Raw genomic sequence first — 24,319 nt, 5'->3', positions numbered from 1 at the left:
TAATCCAGAAAATCACTTTGTCTGATTTGTAAAGAATTTATTTGCAAATTATGGTGGAAAATAAGTATTTGGTCAATAACAAAAGTTCATCTCAATACTTTGTTATATACCCTTTGTTGGCAATGACAGAGGCCAAACGTTTTCTGTAAGTCTTCACAAGGTTTTCACACACTGTTGCTGGTATTTTGGCCCATTCCTCCATGCAGATCTCCTCTAGAGCAGTGATGTTTTGGGGCTGTCGCTGGGCAACACAGACTTTCAACTCCCTCCAAAGATTTTCTATGGGGTTGAGATCTGGAGACTGGCTAGGCCACTCCAGGACCGTGTCTTTTATACTGATAACGGGTTCAAACAGGTGCCATTAATACAGTTAACGAGTGGAGGATAGAGGAGGCTCTTAAAGAAGAAGTTGCAGGTCTGTGAGAGCCAGAAATCTTGTTTGTTTGTAGGTGACCAAATACTTATTTTACCGAGGAATTTACCAATTAATTCATTAAAAATCCTACAATGTGATTTCCTGGATTCTTTCCCCCCATTCTGTCTCTCATAGTTGAAGTGTACCTAGGATGAAAATTACAGGCCTCATCTTTTTAAGTGGCAGACCTTGCACAATTGGTGGCTGACTAAATACTTTTTTGCCCCACTGTACTATAAACTGTGCTTATCTTTGACCAGTCACACTGCATTTTCGCTTGGTATTCCTCCCAACATTGTTAACACAAATCAACATTTGTAATTTGGAAATAAGCATACAGAACCACACCATAAACGAAAGTAGTCAATTATTTTCAAGTTTTTGTTAATGGAGACATGCTCTATTGATAACCAATTTTTCATCTTTTTCAACAAATGTGTTTTGCAAAACACATTTTAAAATTCTGATTTAGTTTGGTAAAGGGTTTTAAGGTCAGTTGAGACAAATGCAGCACACAAACTAAGACACTCTACAAAGCAGTACAAAGCAAAGGTGTATCATTAACTCCTACTACATTTTTCACTAAGCACCTATACCTGGCTTACTTACCCCAAGATACCGTAGATGCAATTAGCTGTAGACATTTCTTGCTTGATGAATGTCTGAGACAATTCATACATTTTCCAAATAGTGGCATAATAATATTCTTTGAATAGAGCGATCGTTCCAGAAATCTTCCGTGGATCCAATTGATGTATTCAGCACTAAATCTTTAAGATTCAGGGTAAATGTGACTTTTAAGATAATAATGTAATCACAGTGCACACTACAGTGTAGTAAAACAGATAGAAGTTCAGTTTTTGTATTATTGACAACTGTTTAAATATAATCCACTGGGAATCAATATTTTTTTGAGGAAGGAAGTTACTTTTTTGGACATAGACTGATGCAGGGACACCTCCTGCCTTCCTTTGTTGAAAACACCCCTCCTGGCCTTCCCTGTATCACACCGCAGTGGGATTGGTTGGTAATCATCTAGCCTTTGACACCCTAACACATTTATCGAGCTTTAAATCTCCCTAAAGTAAGAGCGGACGTGGACAGTCAGCAGTGTACCTTACCTTGGCATCTGGCCCAGGAAACAGGCGGCCGACCATTTCAGATGCAAGCAATCAATTTCCCAGAATTCAATAGCTCAAGGAGTTTGATGCCTACCTAACCTTAACCCTGGGAGTCTTGTGAAAACTCCTCATCTCAGTGTGACACCTCAGGTTTGATTTATTAGCACAACAAGCGCAGGACAGCAGATGGCTCTCTGAGAGGAGCTGCATCATGCAATGATGACGCTCCCTGGGATGGTATACGTTTCCTGGTGATTGCTTCTCCTGCGGGTTGCATTACAAATAGGCCAGCAGTCCCCTCCTTCATGCTGTCATTTGGATTTAAGCACGGCAGTTTTGTTGTGTAATATTTCCTTCCTTCTTAGGCTATTCTTGCTTTTGTAATTGCGACTCTGTTAACGAGCAGATTAGAAATTAATAAGATGAATGGCGAGCCCTAGTCCCGCCTCGCTGAATAAATAAACATTGTGGCCCAGTTTGCAGCTGAGCGATGAGTGTTGTTGTCCTACTACAGGATGGTGGATGATCTGCACCGACTCCTGCAGGCTGCTGGGATCGCCAAGCCCTTCATCCTGGTGGGCTCCGAGCTGGGAGCGCTCAATGGAAGGTTCTTCACCCACATTCATGATGTGTAAGTATTGTATAGACATTTACATTTATTTTATCATAGTATCATAGTATGAATTCCCCATCTTTATGAAAGTGCAGTTCTAAATGGCTGAAATACCATTTTGATATCAAAAAAGGTTTGGGTAATCCAGTTTAAAATGATTAAATAGCTGTTAAAAATGAAACTGCCTATTTCAAATAATGTATTCTTCAGGCAGCTGTAATGCATTTCAATTTTTTTATTTGGTAAGTAGCATACCAAGCAACAACACAAAAGATAGTAGTCATTTGCAATAATGAATATGTATTGGTTTGTTCAATGGGGACAGTGCACATTAGTAAACATTGTTCTTAATGAAAGGCAGTTGAAATGGCAATGTTTCATTTGTTTCGTCATATATTCTCTGCAAAATACACTTTAAAATTCTCCTACTAAATATGTTGTTCTTTGAAAAATAAATTGTTTTTGTTCTCAAACAGCTGGGCAGTAGTTTATCAACTGTAGTAAGTAAAGTGAGAAATAGTGTCATTTTCTCATAGACTTCTATGCAATTACACTTATTTTTGCAACCCCTGGCCCCATGACGATTTGACATAATCTTCACTTTTCAGAAACATAGGTTGGAGCTTAAGTCTTTCAATTTGATTTGTGGATAATATCAAAATAACAAATATTACCAGACTTATTCTTATCTTCAGTTTTAACAAATGTTTGATAAAATGTCACACATGTCATCTTAAAACCACTTTACAGTAGATCATATACTATAAAAGGAGTATATTTTGCAAGTATGGCATGCAGTTCCTCCCAAAGTCGCACTTAACAAAATATATTCCAGTTTCCATTCCCCATAACTCATCCATCTCAGAGGCAACGCAGTGATTAACGGACCACCATCCCGTACCAGGGATGAAAGATTTAGTATTTAATCAGGCACGATGTTGCCGCCGTTAAGGGAGAAAATTAAGTGAGTGGATGACACCTCTCCGAATGGAAATATTGCCCAAGGATCTGGTGTGTGTGTGTGTGTGTGGTCATCAGTGTGTGCGGACGGAGGGATCTACAGGAAGACAGAGGGGATGATACCATCCATCTCAGGCCCCATTTACACGGGAACGCAAACAAATCGAATTCGTTATCAAAAAAGTCTTCCGTTCACATGGATACAGCTCAATAAACGTGTCCCTTCACATGAGACCGCTGGAGACGCTGTAGTACATATGCCGGGCCTGTAAGTGGCGCTGTACTTCCGACCACAAAATACACCAAAAGCAGCGAAGAAGACCCCTGAGCATGGTTGCCATGGTTGCCTGGTTGCCCTTCTGTTTATGCCCCGCGGTAGATTTAGCAACATGTAGTTCATGTAGTTCTCCATAGCCGCTTTCACACCGCAGGACTTGCGGTACTTTAGTGCCGGCACTAAAGTACCACAAAAGTACCACGGCACTAAAACCGCCAGGGGGCTAGTGCCAATCGCATTCACACCGCAGTACTTTCCCTGAGGCACCATTACACTGATGTCACTTCGTCTTCTTCTTCTCTGGGTTTACTGGCAGGCCGCAAAACCACTTCACGGCGAGTACAACAAAAAAACGAGAGAAGAAGAACTACACGGGGGGGGGGGGGGGGGGTATAAAGCCCATCCGCTGTATGAGGCGTTTGTTTACTTTCCGACCTCAGACATGATGGAGTTCATAAGGGTAATTTACAAATAAAATACCCCATTATAACAATGGACTTTATCTTTATGTATTTATTATATATTACCCCCTCAGGCTGATTTTGGAAAAGGACATCAACCCTTGTTTGGTGTTTTTCCCTTATTTATCTAAAACAAATGACATGATAAATTACTTGTGTTTATGTGTGTAAGACTTGTGTTTCTGATCAATTCAACCACCTGTCTGCTCTCACATTCTTCTATTCTGCAAATTTGGGGTGGGACACAATAAATAAAGCTTCGCCAGTTTGTTTGTTTTATTGCACAGTCAAGACATAACAATAACGGCATCATGCTGTTCCAGGTGTGTCGTATGCATGTAAATTGAAGTTAAATAACAGTGTGAAATGTAAAATAAAGTGTAAGTAGTTTCAAAACAATGTAACAGTGGCAATATATATAGCAGCAGACACGCCTTAGTGCAAGTTAGGTGTCAGTATTAAAAAAACAGTGGCATATAATAATATATATAATAACAATAGAAAATCGTTACCACTCTTATTATTGTGGTCTTTAATTTTTTTATAGTCCTGCCTGAATTTCTTTATTTTTACCCGGCATCCGTGTGCACTGTGCACGATTCCCAGCTCAAGTAGCGAACATCGCTCAAAACATTTGGAGTTGGGAACTGCTTTCTGTAGAAGCTGCTGCATCCCGTCCTTGGAGTAAATTGCCAGAAGCGCCGACACTTCCTCATCATTCCACCGCTCCGGTGTTGTAGTACGTGTGGTCATAACTGCTTTAAAGTACAAAAAAACTACTCGCTCAGGTGTGGATGTGGTTTTGTAGCGAGGAAAAAAAATGGCTGCCTAACAAAACAAATTCAGAGTCTAACGGGGCGTGGTTTCCAATTCGCCCAGCCAATAGAAATAGAATAGAAATTGGCACTCTTTTGTCACCAGATTCGTACCACCTCTCTAGCAGGGACTAAAAAGTACCAAAAGAGTTCCAAAAGAGTTCCCGGCACTGAGTAGTTCCGGCGGTGTGAACGCGACATTATTGGTACTAACGGAACTAAAGAACTAAAGTACCAGGGAAAGTCCTGCGGTGTGAACGCGGCTCATGTCCACTTGTTACTGATGGTTGTGGTAGAGGAGCTGTAGATTTTGCACTAACATCTGTAGCATGGTCAGTAGCTACTGACCATGCTACAGCAGTGAGCAGCAGAGGTGGGGAGAGGCGGGGCTATGGCTTCATCGTTATCAGGAAAATGATCGTATAGGACGTACACACGGAGCCGTTTGGCCCCCCCAGAGTGTTCAGTCCGCAGATCCATCTACCTTGGGACCCGTTATCATTTTAGGGGTCCGTTTCCGCGGTTCCGTTACGGCCTCGTGCTGTTTACACGGGAACAAAACAGGTTGTATCCGCTACTTTTATCTTTCGTATAGCCCGTTCCGTTCCCGTGTAAACAGCACCTCACACTCATTACAGCCTGGGCCGGGAGGGTAAAGTGGACAGGGTCAATGAGTCTTACTTCATCTTAGTGTGTGTGTGTGTGTGTGTGTGTGTCCTCTCTTTGTCCCCCAGGCAAGTGTCAGACCTGGTGCTGATTGATCCCATCCCAGAGGACGTTTTTGAGGACGATCAATGGAAAGAGTACTGGTGAGTTTATAGCTGGGGTGTAAGGAGGGGAGAACTATTGAAAAAAAAAAAAGGGTGAAAGAGCAGAGGATATAAAAAGAGAAGATGGAGAGATGTTAAAGAAGCATAACTAGGGAGGGATATGGAAAAGAAGATTGAGAAAAGAGGAGTGTGAAAAAAGAGCAGCCAGGATGATAAGGAGCTCTGAAGGGCAGAGAGGGGCAGATAAAAAGCGAGAAGCAGGGAAGAAGAAAAAAGAAAAGGGGATTAGGATGAGGCAGGGAACATTTCACAAGTGAAGCTCCAGACTCTTCCCTTATTGGTCGGGAGAAGAGTTGATTATCTTTGCAGGGTGGGGCTCATTAGCATGATTAATTGGAGGCCAAAGATCCTCATTAGCTGATCGCAGTCTTTTAGCACGAAACAGATGAGCGGGGGTGGTGATGGTGGTCTGCCCTGAGTGACAGGAAGTGTAATAACACTGCTTTAATCCTCCAGGCGAGATATACATGTCAAGTGGTAGACATTGTCTCACCATATATCTCATTAAGCATGAAATGTCATGAGGGGGTCAGGTTGTTCTAAGGAGGAGGAATGTGTCAATTATGCAACACTAACAGTGTCTCGGATTGTTAACAAGGAAAGCATGTCATGTTGTGTAATCCTTAAAAGGTGTTTCACTGTTGTAGAGGCTGTAATTAATCAGATATATCATTGAGTAAACCGTGCTTTTGGATGCGACGGCTACATAATAAGCAAATCTCTGGAGTGATCTCAAGTGTTTTTAATTTTTATTTGTACATCAAAAGCTTTTATGCTCAGTGTCACTTGAAATTAAAAAAATGTTTGTCAAGAATTACAAAAACAATTTTGCACAACAAAAATGCTTGGTTCACAAAACAGAACGATATACAGTTAAAAATGTAATACATTTAATAACTAAATAATAATCAAAAAAAAAAAAAAAATATATATATATATATATATATATATATATATATATATATAAGATATAGCTAAACAGATTATGGATTCAACATAATACTCATACATTAATTGTCACAAAGATATGAACCTGATTTCTTTTTCTCTTAGTAATCTTTGCCATTCCATTTACTTCCTGACATCCCTATGTTACACTCCCGCCTCTATTGTCTATCGCTCCAACACATTATATGTTATATGTTAAGGGACGGGACATTTATGTCACATTTCTATGCGGTTGACCAATCACAACAGTGCCGGCCAGCTAACCAATCAGAGCAGTCTGGGCTCTGGTTTCAGACAGAGGGTGAAAAGAGGTGCTGCAGCACAGGCAGTATGAGAACAATGAAGAGCTTTTTGGACATTGAAGCATGGAGACATGTCGCAGTGGTAGGGGCACATAGTACACATATGAACCTGCAAATGAGCATGGTAGGGCCCCTTTATGGAGCCACATGCTTTGGATTAATATTTGTATGCATTTGATAGTTGATTTTCTATCAATGTAAACAAAGAGTCTAAAGAAACATACTTCCGTTCATGTATTGTCAACTAGAAACACTAACTGGGAGTTCATTAGTTCGACATTCAACAGCAGGACGGAAATATCAATTTAATTCACGTAATCTCATTTTGGGCATAACAACGTGATTTGGTGCATCCGCATTTCCTTCCACCAATATTAGCTCCCATCTTATATAAGCATGAGTCGAGCCAGATAAGAAATGGATCCCTTTTTAAAATGGCCTAATTTGTACGTGACTCAAAGTGGAGCAGCGGCATTTATCAGGGGGTATGTGTCCAATTATCCTCCGATTAATAGGCATTCATTTCACTGCGTACATGACCGTGCAGCCACAATCCAATTATTCTGTGGAGAGGCAATGGAGAAATGAAATGAGCCATAGACTTACATTTACTTTACTAAAACATAATTGTATCATCTGTGTCTCATTTCCATGGTGGAGTAAATAGAAACCTTAATCGCACATACAGTGTTAAGAATAGAGATTCAGCACCAAGCTACACATCCTAGCATTTTTCAACTTGCTTTCCTCCCTTATTTCCCTCTTTTTTTGTTCAGCATGGTTGCATTTAGGTGCGTATTTCTATCTCTGAGATACAGGTTATTAGCTGTTGGAGGTCTTACAGTATTTGGCGTTTGAGATAAAGTATGTTCGAAGGGAGCAGCGCTGCACCTGAGCAGGAATTACGGGGAGACCGTATCAGCTTTGCACTGGTGCCTGAGGATTTACACATCAAAGCCCCGCTCATAATTAGTTCTGTTATACATCTTACAAAACAAATCACCACCATCTCCTGAGAGTAGTATTTCTGCGTGATTGTGCTCGGCTCGTGTGTAGGCGTGTGCACTGAGAGGTCAGCGCTCTTATTGGGGATTTCCCTCTGCAGACGTCGCAGCATGCGTCTTATTTCCTTCTGGGCACAGATAATGCCCCCTGATAAAAAATCAAGCTGTGGGTCCAGCATCTGAGATTAGGAAAAGCCCCTCTTCGGGACAAATTGCATTCTGGGTTGGAGTTACTCGGTGCTGCTAGTCTTGTAAGTGTTGCATTGCACAACTCCTTATGTAAAGAATCCTTACTTTTTAAAGGGTATATTGTCCTATTACGCTTTTTGTGGTTTTCCCTTTCCTGTAGTTGTATAGGTTTGTGTGCATGTCAATGGTCTGCAAAGGCTGAAATCCCAAAGTTCCCTCCAGAGGGAGTTTCTCTCCCACACACCTGCCTGAAACGCCTGCATTCTAGTCTTATGCTTGCTTTAGTAACACTCACGCTCCTATTGGCTCGCGCTCCAACACGCTGTCTTTCTGCAGCCGTGTGTTAGTATGGAGTATAACACTAATTAAGCCCATGGGGAATATATTTGCTCGGAGATCAGAAACAGTGGGGAGCTCTCTCTCTCTCGTCTAATGGGAAGGTCCTTTCCAATTTAATGAATGCTGATTGATCGGCAAACTCTGTTTTAATGTCCCGTTACTGTGTTTAGAGCAACGCAGTCCTCACAGGGGCACCACTTGAACGTCTCCTCATCGCTCCACTCTACATCTTACTTCTTCTAAGTGTGACTTTACTTTAGTTATACTTGAATCATTTGAATTTCAAGCTCATACACAAACCAATCAATATGCTCAGCCAACCCAGTCTCACAATAGTCACAAAATGTAATCTTTTGATTAGTTTACCCGGACACACATTCCCCTTATTCTTCGTGTCACAGAGAACGATTTTAAAAACAATGTATTTCCATTAGAAGTGTCTTTCATGCCTGTAACACGGCTTTTTGTCAGGGCGAGAGGCGGGTCTTGGGAGATCGCAAGCTGTGTGGTTTATCAACTTTTGTCTTACTCAATATCAAGCCACAACTATTCATGTGTTTACTTCTTTATTTCAATTGAATTATGTTGGTATTTTTGCCGTCAGTGCAGATGAGAGTCGAGGCTCAGAATTGTTATTCAAATAGTTTTTTTCACTAATTTGTTATTCCTTTTTAACCGTTTTTTAAATCTGTATCCTTCTGTAGACTGCCATTTCTGTCTGTAGGCTACTCGGCGATAATTGAAGAGTTTTCATGTCACTCTGCAAGGCCACACGGTCGTGATCAGACAAGCAATACATCTACTGTACGTATTGTTTTAAACACACTCCGGACCCCCACAGCTGGCTGTACATCGACTTGTTCTGGAGCCTGCTCAGTGACAGCCAGCGTCTGACTGCCGCTGATGCATCTGCTCTGATCTATACACAGACGGGGTTTAGTGTCCGGGGCAAGGAGAGAGTTTCTGTCTCTCACGGCACACAGATGGGTCTACAGACCCACAGGACTCTCCTCTCTTCTCTTTACATTATCTTCCTTTCCTCTCCATTGTTCCTAACTCCTGTCCTACACTCTTCTATCTTCCTTATTCCTTTTCTCCTCCTCCCTCCTCTCCAGCTTTCTCCTTCACTCCTCCTAAACCTAAAAAGACTCTGCTCTCCTCTACTTGCCTCCTCTCTTCATTTCCTTGCCTCTTCTTTTCTCCCCTCAGCTGACTTCCTTTCACCTCCCTTTTCCTTTCTTCCTGAATTCCCCACCTTGTCCCTCCTCTCCAACTCTTTCCTCTGCGCTCTCTCCTCTCCTCTTTCTTCCTTTCTCCTCCTTCCCCTTCTCTTAATCAATTATCCTCTTCTCTTCTCACCTTTCCTCTCCTCTCCTCCTCTCTCATGATTTCCTTTCCTCTCCTCTCCTCATTTCCACATCCACTTATTTTTCTTCCCTCCTCTGTCTTCCTTTATCCTCCCGTCATCAATTCTCCTCTCCTCCTCTCGTCTCCTCTCTCCTTTCCTCTCCCCTCTCCTTTCCTCTCCTCTCTTCCTTTGCCCATCCTCTTTTTTTGTCTTCCTTTGTCCTCCCTTCATCAAGTGTCCTCTTCTCGTACCTCCTCTCCTTTCCTCAAATCTTCTCCTCTCTCCCATCCTTTCCTTCTTTAATTTCACCCCCTCTCCTCTTCTTGTCACATACCTAAAACATTTCATAACTCTGTAGTACAGTAGTTAATTTAACGCCGTTGTGGCATTATATAATGTCTTAGCATTTGCTCTCTCTCTCTCTCTCTCTCTCTCTCTCTCTCTCTCTCTCTCTCCCCTTATCTCTCTCTTTCTCCCTTCATTGGTAAACAGCAGCCAGTGATGACATATCTAGTCCCCCCCCCCAGAGCCCATTCGCTTTCTCCATGAGCTGCGTTCAATAACCCACTGGAGCACGGCCCCGCTCTAAGCCCTTCCAGGAATCCTCGGCTGAGATTGGCAGCAATCACCGGGCAGCGGGAGGATGGGTGGAGGGAGGTAGGATGGAGGGAGGGAGGATGGAGGGAGGGTGGAGGGAGGATCGAGGGAGGATCGAGGGAAAGAAGTAGAGATGGAGAAATAGAAATGAAGGAAAAAAGTTACATTACATTTAGCTGACGTTTTTTAATCCAAAGCAACGTTGCTTTATTACCAAGGAGGTGTACACATACAAGGAATTATCTTTGGCATACATGGTGCATACAAAGACACAGAAAGAAAAATATTTAGCAAAATTGTACTTTTGTAAAAGCTATTTAAAAAAACGATTTGAAAACGATTCTAAAACATTTAAAATAAAGACAATATGTACACAAAATATAATTATGTGAGAAACTGAGTACAGTCAAATATAATAAAATATGACAAATACTATATTTAAAGTAGAGAGCTTAAAAAGAGGTTGTGTGGAGCACAAGATATGTATTTACTTGTATTTAAAATAACGTTTCTTTACCAAACTATATACGATGTGTATATATATATATATATATATATACATACACATATATACCCTATATATATATATATATATATATACACACACACAGTAAACACTATAGGTTCCCCACAGAAGGCTCCAGCAGTGTGTGATTAATTATGCTTCACAGTGTGCTTCTGTAATGGCTTCCAGTGCGTGGGGCTCCCCCCCCCTCAGTCCTCTCCTGACTCAGCTGCCCCCCCCCCCCACCCTCTTCCAGAGACTCCCAGATGAGGCAGGAATGCCAATTAATTGTAATTCGAACCACTGAAAGCGTAACTATTGCTGTTATGCTCCACTAATGAATCAAGGCTGCTGCGCTCCCTGTGTGTTTACCCCAGTGTAACCTATCCCATTGGTGCAGCAGGGAGGCTGAGAGCAGGGGATTCTGGGAAGAGCCATGCCAGCTGTAGTGCGAGAGTGACACCTTGTGCTCATGCTAGGTTTTACAACTAAGAGCTGGGGGTTTATATTTCAGTTGCTGGGGTTTGGGCAGTTTCACCCGAAGTTGCAATTATACAGAATGACTAAGTTAAGTCAAATAGCTCATGCATTTCCACATCTTAGATGGATTAGAATCATTAGATGAGGTGTTCTGTAATCCCAATGGTGAATGATTTAATGGGAACAAGCTGGCAATTAAGACTGATTATCAGGTTAGCTATATAGCCACGGAAATATAATGTGCAATAATTAGAATGAGGACATGTTCAGGTTCATATTCATAGCTGTTGCCTCTACTGTGTCATGTCTCCGCGCTTCAATGGTCAAAAAGCTCTGTATTTTTCTCATACTAACCCTAACCCACCTCTTTTCACCCTCTGTCTGAAACCAGAGCCCAGTCTGCTCTGATTGGTTAGCTGGCCGGCTCTGTTGTTATTGGTAAACTGCTTAGATATGTCCCACCCCTCAGTTTATCACATGTGTTGGAGTGCTAGCCAATAGAAGCACAAGTGTTACATAGTTATGTCACTCTGACAAAAGTAAACAAAGGAGTCCATTGGTGGCGTTTCACGCAGGGGAGGAGTGTGTGGGAAAGAAGCATTACTTACTTAATATTAAGTACATTATTACTTTAAGTTATATTACACTGGGATTTTAGCCTTTTGTAGACCATTTACAGGCACAATAATATAACACACTACAGGAAAGGGAAAACCAAAAGAACACAATAGGGCCTCTTTAAGACAGATTATGTCATATATGAAAATGGAATGCACAATATTTAAGGTTGTTTAAAAAGCTGTATCAACCGTCCTTAAGCATCTACAGTATAAAAGCAGAACTAACATATTGTATATAGTAAACAGAAGGAACCAGAATGCATGAACTGTATCAAGAGAGCGCAGTGTATGCTTTTGCTTCCCCTACATTGAAAGAGATTATGTTCTGCCCCTTGAAGGCATAACGTATGATACAAGTTTAATAATCCCTTTGAAGAAACTGGAGGGAGTAGAAAAAGAGGCAAAAAAGCAAACCTAAAAATAAAAACGGTCTGTAAAGTAGTTATAATATACAAACAAGTGCAAGGGACACATGGTTTAAAGAGTGATGCACTGTTCACTTCCTTGTTTAGTCTGCTGTTAATTGTTTACTGTCCAATTAGCGTCTATGAACATCTTGTTTTTAAACGTAGCCAGATTACATTTTGCCTTCTGCCTTGGAAAGTTCTCCGACACACAATCACTGGTAATGCATATGGAGTAAGTGCTTGTACTGTACAGTATGTGAACAGTATGGTACCTATGGTGTTGTGCATGCTTGTGAAGCTGACAATTGAGCGGCCCAGACCAAACAAGGAGGCAGAGGAAGCACGTCCCAAATATAACCCGGTGTGGGCATTTATTAAATCATGAACCCAATACACACAGCCTCAATCCTGCTGCTGTTCACGTGGGCACAGCCTGCAGCCACCAGGATCTCACACACACTACCAGCCTCAAAACAGACAGGGCAACAGACCCTAAATACACACACTAATCAGCAATTCGACACAGGTGGTGGGGGGAGGAGACAACACAGGGCACCAGGTGCACACACTCAACAGCCACAGACATGGGGGAAGGGGAACACTTTGAACATGAAACCAGGAAACAGAGACAGACAAACTAGTTATTAAATTGCATATATTCCCATGCAATGTTTTTAGTGCTATATTACCCGTAACGGAGGCCGTGATCTATGGGCCCAGAGATCACCTCCGTTACAATGCTACTGCACAACACAGGAGCATGCTCCTTCATGCAGTAACTGTGGTATGAGTTATACTCTAGGTTTATGGCTCATGTTAATTGGTTGTCGATTTCATGAAGTCCAGATGGAAATGCTCCTCTGTTGCAATACTGATGTTCAAAAGTAATCGCATGTAAATGTTAAGAAGAACAACAAATGAAGAATCTATATAAGTCAAACTCTTGTCATAGTTGTCTGCCAATAATGACACTGCAAACAGCAGGTCTCTACATTTCTATGTTGGAAAAATATAGTCATAACCTCATATCCAGACTACATGTAGCATCTGTTCTGCTAGCTCCTTCAAAGCCATCTCTCATTGAGCATTGATGCCATTTATGCCTGAAGAAATGTAGCCTGGTCCTGTTGTTTCTAAAACAAATCAGCTCCACTAACGTGCTTGCTGCAAACCTTGACACCTTTGTGACTGAACCACAGGGAAACAATCATTGCTTCGCTAGTTAGAAGATTGTCGTTTCAAGAGTAGGAACCGTGGATAATCAAACGTAATACAACTTAATACAACGTTGTTACAGGCTGAAGACTTTTCTTTTTGTCGCTGCTTTTAATTGAACTATTCATATTTTAGACTGCACTGTAACTTTTATCCATGTATTTTTCCTTTTAATGTTTATTTTATTAGCTTTTCTTTTTTAATGCTTAATGTCTTTCATTTTTTGTAAAGCACTTTGAATTGCTTTGTGTTGAAAAGTGCTACTTCCACATTCAAACATTGCAATTATCAGTAGACCGTAGTCTCATTCGACAATGGAAAGTGATTCAACATACAACATCATCATTACTTAAATAGCATATATATTAAACAGGCAACTACTTTAACTAAATGAAGGATGCGAGCCACACAACATGCTGATGAGTGGCTCTGTTTCAAGGCTTTGTTGTTACTAGCATAGTTACAAGTCACTTCGGAAGAATTGATAGTTCCTGTTTCACTGAAGACATAACACATGCAAGGCTGAGAACTATTTCCTGTGTAGTCCTTTATGTAAATCTATAATGCAGATTACTAGGAAACTATACACTCGCACCAAATAATTACCATGTATAATATAATGACTCAAAGTACTCCAAGCATGCTCTCCATACACTGATTGTGCCTAAGGGTACTGTTGTAGGTAATTGAGCTACAATAAGGATTTTGGCGATGATAGAATTCTTCCAAATTGTCCTTCCTGTAAGACCGTTAGAGACCTCATCATGCACCCCGGATGAGGGCACGTCCACATGCCCTCTAATAGTGTCTAAGTCTTTGCCGTTTAAAAAAAAAAAAAGTTCCTTCAGCGTAATAGTTAGTTAAGCCTCATGTAATAGTCCGTGTTTAAATGTTCTCCGTTCATTGTAATAGTTGGCAGAAGCTCGTGTAATAGTTGGTGTTTTGTGTGTGAGCAGGCTCTCAGGTAACAGAGGCCCTGCATATGAAATTAGATGGTAATGAGGAGGAGGAGGAGGATGAGGAGGAGGAGGAGGAGGGGGGCGCCGCCGCCTTATCACTACAGGGCCAAATTCCGACAGTGAATTGCGCAGTTGTAACAAAAGTAACAGAGCGTCCATTCAGCCTGCACTAATCCAGATGGGAAAGTCAAACAGCAGAAAGTCCACGGCACAAACTCATTTCATCACTTTATTAATTTAGATATTGCCTCCTCGCTCCTGTGGGGAGAAAAAAAAGAAGAGCCCCTCTGAAATGACCAACATCGGTGAGGCGTTTTGCTCTACATGGTTCCCCCACTTCGTCTCCTCCCGTTATCTGTTTAATTCATCCCGCCAATCTCGGCTGTCTTTACCCACTAAATTTCCCTTTGACACGCATGCCTTGCTTCGCATAATCCTCACTCCGGGGCAGAATTAAAAATGGAAAAAAGAGGAGGGAATAGGACAGGTGGCTGGAGAATCCTTGAAATAATGTTCAATGCCAGACCCAGGGATGATTTGACCAGATTCGAAACCAGGGGGCTGATAGGGAAAGAGGTTTTTCCTTTTTTATTTTTGGAATCAAGGGGTAGGAAAAGAGGTGACGGGTGGAAAATGTGCAGAGACTGAGAAGTCCCTTAAGAGCCGGGTCGTAGAGTCAGGACTAAATTGTGGTGCCAGAATGACTTCGGGGGGGAAAGTGTGGCAGGGAAGATGAAAATGTCAACATGTCATTCTCCAGAGGTCTGATTTGAAAAGTTTTCTGTCTGCTGAAGACTGAAAATGAGAACAGCCAAGTTATTTCTTTCCCTCGTTCTGCATCTATTTATTCTTGACATGTGGGGACTGCATGTGTTATCTTCTCACTTCTGTGCGTAGCAGTGGAACGACCATTGCTGTGTATCAGATTATCTGACCATTCACCGCTTTGTCGGAGCAGACTCTGATACTTAGATTTGCAGTTCATTAGGTCACATGTTACATCAATAACAGGTTCAATGGTTTATTTTTCCAACTGAACTAAACATTTTTATGATGTTTGATACGAGGAAAATAATGATGGTGAAGAAGCGCTGAAGTCTGCCTGTTGTTGAATCAAGTACTGGCTTGTGCTGTGACATGAGATTTTAGATTCATTCCACAGATCTTAGTCCCAGGTCATTACTATCAATTTACATACATACACACATGGACATATCTTCACCCTGGAAACATTCCACACAATTCCACATTCCTCCCCCTTGAAATAGGAAGCTGTAAGCCCTGTCAAGACCTCCAAGACTGCAATAGCTGACACTTTAAATATACAATTATAAATTTTCTTAATTACTTCCCCTTTTTTTAAACAAGTATTGCTTTTTCACCCACCCCCCTAAATACACAATCATACACATAGACATGCTTGCCACATCTAACAGATTCCTCCTTAAACACTGGGTATTGAGCACTAATTGATGTGACTGTTACTGCAGGAAGCTATTATTAGACATATAATGCTTACTATTTCATGCTTTTTAAAAATGCAATGTTCTCTTTGTACGTCTTATTATTCTAATACTTTTTTCGTGGTTTCTTTCTGCCTTTATTTAATATCAGACGGTGTAGAAATTGGGGAGAGGAAGAAGACTTATATGACACGCAACAAAGGTTCCAAACCCAATTTGAAATTATAGGGCATGCACTGTAAGCTTGCTAAGCTAACAAGGCAAATAAAGTCAACATTTCTAAAAGTCTGGAGTCTTTGTATATCCCTAGGTATTTCCCCCCTTTTTAGGAGACACTCCGGTAGCCTATACTGTTGAGGCGCATAACCACATTGCCTGCCTGTATATACACTGCCACGATCAAATATACGCCAACAATAAAATCAATCTCCAAATGAAATGAAACTACATGAACGAATTTACCAGATTTGACAACGATCCGTTCAACAGCTGTCAACCTCACCGTGATCATTAGTTTGGATCCCGTAATAATTGGTAAAATAATTAACAAAATAATTGCATTGCTGTAGCATATTGATATTTTATCAGGTATAACAATTGTTCTAACAATTGTTAGAAAAATATCACTCGTCAGCAGCTCGAGTTTCAAAACAGGATGCATGTATTTATTATCCTCTCCAGAATGGAAGCAGTCATCACATACAGAGCATCAAGTAGTTCCTGAGCAGTGTCCTTCACATGCTGATATCCAAGAGAGGGAGTCACACAGTCACAAGATGGAGGAATAGAAAGCAGTATGCAATGTTTAGTTCGGATTAGCTCCATGTCAGAAATGAGCATGCTTGTCATATGTCTATCTCCATAGAGGCTGCATCATCATGTTAATCACATAGCTATCATCTGCCTCAAACAGTCCTGATGCTCTTCTAGGTAATCAGACATCCTGTCATGAACACAGCTACAGTTGGGATACCTTTGTTATCATGTGTACTCTGATATTAGAAGAATACATGGAGTATTTCCCCAACAACAATATACTTAGTTTATAATATGATCTATTGTAGAGTGATAGTCCACAGGGGCACAGAGCTGTGTGTGGGCCAGATCAGCAGGAAGAAGAGGACACTGTTCCCGGGGGGGGGCTGATCTGCAGTGTGTTGGCTGCGTTCAGGGGCAGGCTGCGCGGTGCGGCCATGGCGGCAGCCGGCGCACGCCACTATTGATTGGGCTCCACAGGCTGAGACCAGCCAATTCAGAGCACCAGTGGGCCGAGACCGATTGGGCCTCCTGAGTTACAAAATTCCACAGCTCTTCTTCTCGCGTCTGCCAAAAAAAAGAATATTTCTCATTCGCCAGGCAAATGTTTTCGAGAGAAACTTTGAGGTTCTCGGTTGGAAAAGGATGGAGGAATTGTCTTTGAAAGTCTGCTTGAGTCACTGTTGCTGTGATCACACAATCACACTTGTTGTTGGAGGGACATTTTACACTTTATGTTGCTGAGAATCAAAAACAAAGAGTATTGGCACACCTACAGTCTGGAAGAGAATGACAATAACTCCATTTTCTAACAATAATGAATTAATACCAAATATAACGACGTGAGGATCCAAACTAACGTTACAGTCTAAGCACCAACATTTACATTTATGATCTTGTATTGGTCTGAGAAAGAAATGAAGAAAAGGACACAATTAAACATTTGAAATCAAAGGCAAAGTAGAAAGATCAAAATGCCCTTTATTTCAATACAAACACTTTATTGTTGATAAGAAAAGCTCACATACCTTTTTATTGAAGTAACCTCCTGTGTGGAACCCTTACAACTTGGTATTGGACGGATTCTGGTTGGCAGTTGGATCATACGATCAGTTTTCCTACTGTCCTCAAACGGCCCTGAAATGTGGTTGTGGTGCAGATCCTGCAATTCATTCGAGTCATAGAAATAAAGTTATATTTCCTAATGACGAATGCCCTTTTCTCTGGTGTTCATGGTTTCATTTAAAAACTGCAATTATAAATATATTTTCTATTAACAATTGATGAAATGATTTGTGAGATGTAGTTTGTTGCAAACTATATTCATCTCCTAATTTAGAGATTGCAGTAGTCAGTGAAATAGCTCTGAACTACTCATCTATAGTAACTCCATGTCTACTCGATGTTTAAACGAGCGTAATCACGTTGGCTAAAACACCTCTAAAGCGCTATGCATAGTTTTTCTGTTGCCTCAAGTGGCCCAAACCATGAATAAAGCCTTAACAATCATTATGTTCCAACTGTTACACTTTAGTTTTTCTCCTGCTAAAGTTTTGTATTGTGAATGTGTGCGTTTGTTCAGGTGGGGTAAGCTGGTGCCCTCTCTCCAGGTCCGGCAGTTCTCAGCAGCGACAGGGCTGAGCCGCCTGCTGATTATTCTGGGGGTGATGGAACCGGCGGTTACCGGAGAGAACGTCTCAGAGGAGGTCATCCAGCGCCAGGTCAGGCTAATGCACGCACACGCACACACACACGCACACACACGCGCGCACACACACACACACACACACACATACACGGGCGCACACACACACACGGGCACACACACAGGGGCACACACACGGGCACACGGGGACACACACACGCGGGCACACACACGGGCACACGGACACACACACACACACACACACACAGGCACACACACGGACACACAGACACACAGACACACACACACACACACACACACACACACACACACACACACACACGGGGGCACACACACGGGCACACGGGGACACACAAAGGATGTTTATAAACAATACTTTGCTTTCGTCCCTCTGCTCAGACACTTTACTAAGAATATGAAGGCACACATTTTTATTTTTCCTTCTAGATGAAGGCTAAATGGACTCCTACAATCTTTCCGATCCCACCACAGGATGGTGCTAGTGTTAGAACAATCCAGTGTCCTCCTCAGCAGAGATCCGGGTGCATGATGATTGCAGAGGCATTTGTCTCCGTGAATCAGGCATGATATTACGCCACACGTCATTTTCAAATAAATGAAAATTGATCCCGGTCCCTCTAGCTGACGTGACGCGGCTGCAGTGGCTCGGTATCTTCTGAAGCCTGGTGTAATGTAAACTCCGTTCTTGACATTTCACACAGCCTGTGAGGAAGAGTATTTGAATACAAACTACATGCATGTTTCTCTACAAGAGATGTTTTTATTCCACACTCAGATCTGCTGTAAAGCTGTTTTAAAGACACAGTGCTGCCGTCTGCCTGTCGGGAAGACCTGTAGTCGTTTTTGACTTGCTATGGAAAATATCTCAGGCAGAAAGGAGTAGTAATAGATTCTGGTGATGAACAACAACCACTATCTTTGGTAACATGGAATAATGCTCTGTGGGGAGTGGAACGTCGTTATTACAGCAGGGGTAAACATACATGATGCACACAGATAAGAAGAGATTATTGCATCTCATTTAGTAGCTTTTTATTGCATTTAACCGTACTGCCCTACTTCAAATCCTTTTTTTTATTGTTTGGAGAACTTGTGACACCTCTAACATCTGTTCAGCGTTTCCTTGTAGCTGCAGCTCTGTACGATGCTCAGGAAGAATGCGAGCACACGTTAAGACGCCTTGTTCTCCGCTTCCCGCCACCCACCATTTTGATGGCAGTAGTGATGAGGGACCCATTTCAGCTTTTCAAGTATTACAGTTGTTGCCAGGGAGATAAGGACGCCATTGTGCGCAAATCCTCCAAGGACAGAGGAAGGTTTAGTAGACAGGCTAGTGAAGGTTATAAGACAGCCACAAGCCGGACTCAATAGAGCATGCAGTCCATTTATCAAGGGCGTGTTCTGTAACCACTGATCTGGAGAGGAATTGTTTGCTTCCGTGTTAACGGCACCACGATACAGTATATCCGGTCTCATCACATGCAGGTAGAGATAGATGCAGGTAAAGGGGATTTTCGCTGATTTGGGCAATGTTGTATCAGTATTCTGTCTGGAGCAAGGCACAGACTGCAGTGTTGTTTAGGCTTTCATGTCTTTTCAAAACACATCTTGGGACATGCAAATTACGTTTCAACTAAAAAGTAACGGCATCTTTTTGCATTGATTCACTCACGGTCCCTACACACGGCGGCGTGCGTTGCCGCTTGGCAGTGGGCGTGTCTTGAGCTTGGGGAGTCAACGCGAGCAACACGACCAACAACCAATCACATGAATGTCCCGCCCTGGACATACAAAGCAAAGCATTCATGCTACATCCATGCTGGCTAAATATACTGTCTGTGCTTGCTAGCTGTCCATTCAAACGAAGTACACTGGATATAAACTCCCCAAACAAGCGAAAACCTACCAGTTTCACCCACTGTCTCTGCCACCTCCCCCCATGCCTGGCTCCTCCGGTTTGTATCCCTGTATGTAAAGAGGGACTGGTCATAGAGTACCGGGTGATTCCCTACCGCCACGATCATTTTCTCCTCCATTTTTTGACATAGGGGAAATAACTGCGGTCTGGCTCTCCCAACATACACCCGGTTTGATTGGCTAGTGCTTGTACTGGCAGATTTACATACGAGGGATTTGATTGGCTGACGCCTCCGTCGAGGCGGCAAAAGTAGAACATTACTGTACTTTTGCAGCGAGCACCTTGAGAGAAGCTACGCTTTGCTCCCACAATGCAGTTCGGCGAATCGTGACGTCACCCCATTCAAAGTGAATGGGCAGAAGCGTTGAAGCGGCAACGCACGCCGCCGTGTGTAGGGGCCGTTGGTGTATGGTCATACTGAAAGTGCAGCTCTAACGCACCCCGGCGGAGCCCTCTACCAAAGGCTCCAGTAGAGATTCCTGTACTTACGGAACTAGTGTTACAATGCATAACCTGCATCTATTGGACTCTATGGTAGAGGGCTCCACCTGTGCTTATAGAAGGGTTCCAATATGAGACCTTTTGTTTTTGTATGTACATGAATCATGATATGTTAGGGCTGTTCTGAATGAGGTAAAGCTGTTTGTATTCATGTATCATTTTGTAGACATATCTCACCACTTGCATAGCGCAGTATTTCACCGGATTCACTGCAAAGACTTTATTGCATCTCAACTTGAAACAATGTGAAGTCTGTCAATGAATGCTTAGTCTTGGAATTGTGAAGAATTATGCAGACTTTTTTTTACTATTACTATTGATTTAGCTTCATACGACATATTTTCTCAACACTGCTGTACAATGTTCTGACTTCTTACTTTGTTATATATACTAAAAAAGGTACTGTGTTTTATAAACTGCTTATGTACTGTATGTGTAGACACAAACTATACAGCTTTCTCAGAATACAAAGACACAACTGTTTAAATGGCATCTTTGTCTGGTTTTTGATTTCTTTTAAGGGAACCTTGGGTAGAAAGTGATCAAACATGACCCCAAAATAAATGTTATATGTAAAAAAAATGAAATGGTACTCGGAGAGCGCAGACCTCCACCAATTTCATATTCTTTCTTGTCGTGTTAAAGAAAGGGATGCATATTTATTTCACTTCCTGAAATATTTGCCTGATATCCCAGACTTTTTGATATATAGTATAAAGTTTGTCATAGTGCTGATTTTGTTAAACGTATGAGAGCATGAAATGGTTAATTTGTGTATAATGTGACACATGTGTAAAGTTCCAATGTGTATTATGTAGCTTTTTAGTTTTCTCTCTCTCAAAGAAATAATAAAAAAGTGTTTTGACTAGTTTATTTTCTTTCTCTCTGTCTTCTAGAAATACCTACTGAGCAACCCTGCCCACCAGAGCAGTGCTGTGGATGAGCATTACTTTTTAAATGAAAGTGCAGCTCAAGTCAGGTACACTAACAGTCTTTGTCATTACTTTCCGAACAGCTTTTAAATTTGCATATTTAATGTGGAAGTGAAAACGAACCATGACATATGAAATTGAAATGTTTTGTTTGTTGTTTTCAAAAGGGACATCACCAAGTTTAAGCCCCTCTCCAGCAGGACAGCAGTGAGTGTGATCACTGGGGATTCTTTTGACCAGGAAATACCAGAACATCTGAACCAGGTGAGAGCACAACTCCAGGATGCATTAGTAACTCTTCTACTGGACAATACTGTAGTACAATCCATAATAAATCTTTTTCCTGCACCAGATGGTAGCCAGGCTTCAAAAGAAGTTTCTGGAGGAGTCTTACCCATCAGCCAATCACATTCACATAAAAGGAGCAGACCGGCGAATGATCTACAAGAAGCCATCTGCCATCAGCCAGCACCTGAGGAAGCTAGTCCACCAACGACAAGCCAAACAGCAGAGCGAGTGACCCGTGGCCAACATGTGACAATCCCCCCCGACACACACAGGGTAGTAGTCTAGCTGCCAGCTCATAGTCCTATTGTGAACCCGGTTGTGTTGAGTACACCAACGTTTTATGATAGAAATGTATAGTATTGGTCCCCAGCACATAGAAACTGCCGGATGCTAACTTGCATATGTTGGGCAATTTGCACAATAAGCATAAATTGCGTGGACAATAGTTTAAAAATGGCTTGGAAAATGTTGGAGTGGTTTTGGGGGTTATGAGGATGCCGAGTCCATTTCTGACTTTTTCAGGATAAAAAATGGCCAATATTTGTACTCTGTGGGCGGATTTCTATACATTTTCGGTCGATTTGGATTCAGGGGACTATGGATCCTTTGAATTGGACAGATTGCCTATTTATTCCAAAAATAATTGTCCACAGTAGATTTAATAATTGTACCTTGTGCTGTCTACAGTATCTCCAATGGTTGCAACACTACTCATGGTAGTCAGACTTAGCCCACCAAGAGTACAAATATTGCCACTTTCTGGTTAAAACTGCAATTTTTGAAATGTCAGAAATGGATTCAGAAACCTCAATAACCCTCAAAACCACTCCACAATTGTCAAAACCTGCCAAGACTATTTACTATTCTATACGTATGTTATAATGCCATTCATTTTAATTAACGCTTCTTATGCTAATTGTTAATATTGCCCAACCAATGAAAGTTAGCATCCGGCAGTTTTTGTATGTACCCATAGACGGTATACATTTCTATCATAAAACGTTGAGGTACTCAACCTTTCCGGGTTCACTATGCAGGCAACTAGAGTATAACCATTGAATATGTTTTAAATATTCAATCAAATATTTTTTCCTTCAGCAATCTGTAGAGACTGTGTACTTGTTGGGTTCATCAAGAGGTCCACGTATCTTTTTGTGCAGCTCTGCTTCATTATAATTGAGAATAACTGGAGGGTTTTTCAGCGTGATGAAATATTTGCTGTCTTAGATTCAGAAAATCTTATCCTTCAAGTTGTTATTTCAGCCTCTTTACCCGAAAATTAATACATTACCCCTTATCAATGTAAAGGCCACACACGTCAATGCTCACCCTGATACTTTTTTATCTATTTCATTCGGCCTTAATATTCTGCCTTGTTATAGCCTTAGGGGAAGATGAATTGAGTTCCTCTCTCTCTGTGTCATGTGTTACTTATTGAGTTACATCACAACCACATATGGACCTCTATCTTTGGACTTGATTACTTTTTTTAATTTTCGAGCAGATGAGTCTGGCCTGCAAAGATAATTTGAGATTTTATTGTAAATCCGTCGTTTATGTACTTTTGCATCTAATGTTAGGTGTGCTGGACTTAATTTTGTGAACTGTTTCATTGGGTAAACATTAATATAATGCATTTGTTCCACTCATGGTACATCATTCATACAACACTTGTACACCTTGTACACCATGATGGAAAGGAGCAGGGAGGAAACACTTTAATTTTACCTGCAACTTATTCAAGATGAGCTCGTCTGTCGTCACAGCTGGCAGTTACTTAAACTTTGAGAGTAACAGAAAAAAACAAGCAGTCATCACAAAAATCTACCAGAAGCAAACACATTACGTAACATCTTCATACTGTCTTATTATTTTGTATACATTTTCTTGAATCTAAAGATGTCTGCACAGACACATATTTTAAGGTAGTTAGTGCAAACGGATGCCTAAAATGAAATGTTCTTCGATGTAGCATGTCCTCAGAATTTTTAGACAAACAATCTTTGGAAATGTTGTGATTTTTTTTTTTTCTTTGTACACAACTAATAGACTCTGAAATTCTATTAAATCCTTAATACTCACAGCCCTGAGTAAATAACAGTGTGTTCCTGTGGATGTACATTATGAATAATTCTCACTGACATTTTGTAAAATAAATGAAGTTACTCATATGTTGCCCCATACTTCAACACAGTCATTAAGTTATGGCAAAAATCAATGGACAGAAAATACTTTGCCTACAAAAATAAATGTTTAGATACTCTAGTTTTCACATTTGCAAGTAAAGAAAGACCAGACAACAGCGGTTTATCCTGAGGATTTAAGTTTAATTATGACACCACATCAAAATAAAAATTTCCAACAGATCT

General features: G+C 41.3%; 1 protein-coding gene across 1 annotated transcript in view; it reads left to right on the top strand.

Annotated features, from left to right (window-relative positions):
* The window catches only part of LOC117460598 (uncharacterized), a 28,197-nt gene extending 4,076 nt beyond the window's left edge, over positions 1-24,121 (top strand). Inside the window, exons 6-11 of the mRNA XM_034102133.1 lie at positions 2,051-2,167; positions 5,397-5,471; positions 18,207-18,345; positions 21,627-21,709; positions 21,830-21,926; positions 22,015-24,121. Coding sequence (XP_033958024.1) covers positions 2,051-2,167; positions 5,397-5,471; positions 18,207-18,345; positions 21,627-21,709; positions 21,830-21,926; positions 22,015-22,182 — 679 coding nt within the window. The 3' untranslated portion in view covers positions 22,183-24,121. The remainder of the gene's footprint in view (positions 1-2,050; positions 2,168-5,396; positions 5,472-18,206; positions 18,346-21,626; positions 21,710-21,829; positions 21,927-22,014) is intronic.
* The last annotated feature ends 198 nt before the right edge of the window (positions 24,122-24,319 follow it).

This window comes from Pseudochaenichthys georgianus, chromosome 16 (genome assembly GCF_902827115.2).
Source record: "Pseudochaenichthys georgianus chromosome 16, fPseGeo1.2, whole genome shotgun sequence".
Lineage (NCBI taxonomy): Eukaryota > Metazoa > Chordata > Actinopteri > Perciformes > Channichthyidae > Pseudochaenichthys > Pseudochaenichthys georgianus.
The sequence above is the reverse complement of the archived record's forward strand: the minus strand, read 5'-3'. Positions and strand labels throughout refer to the sequence as shown.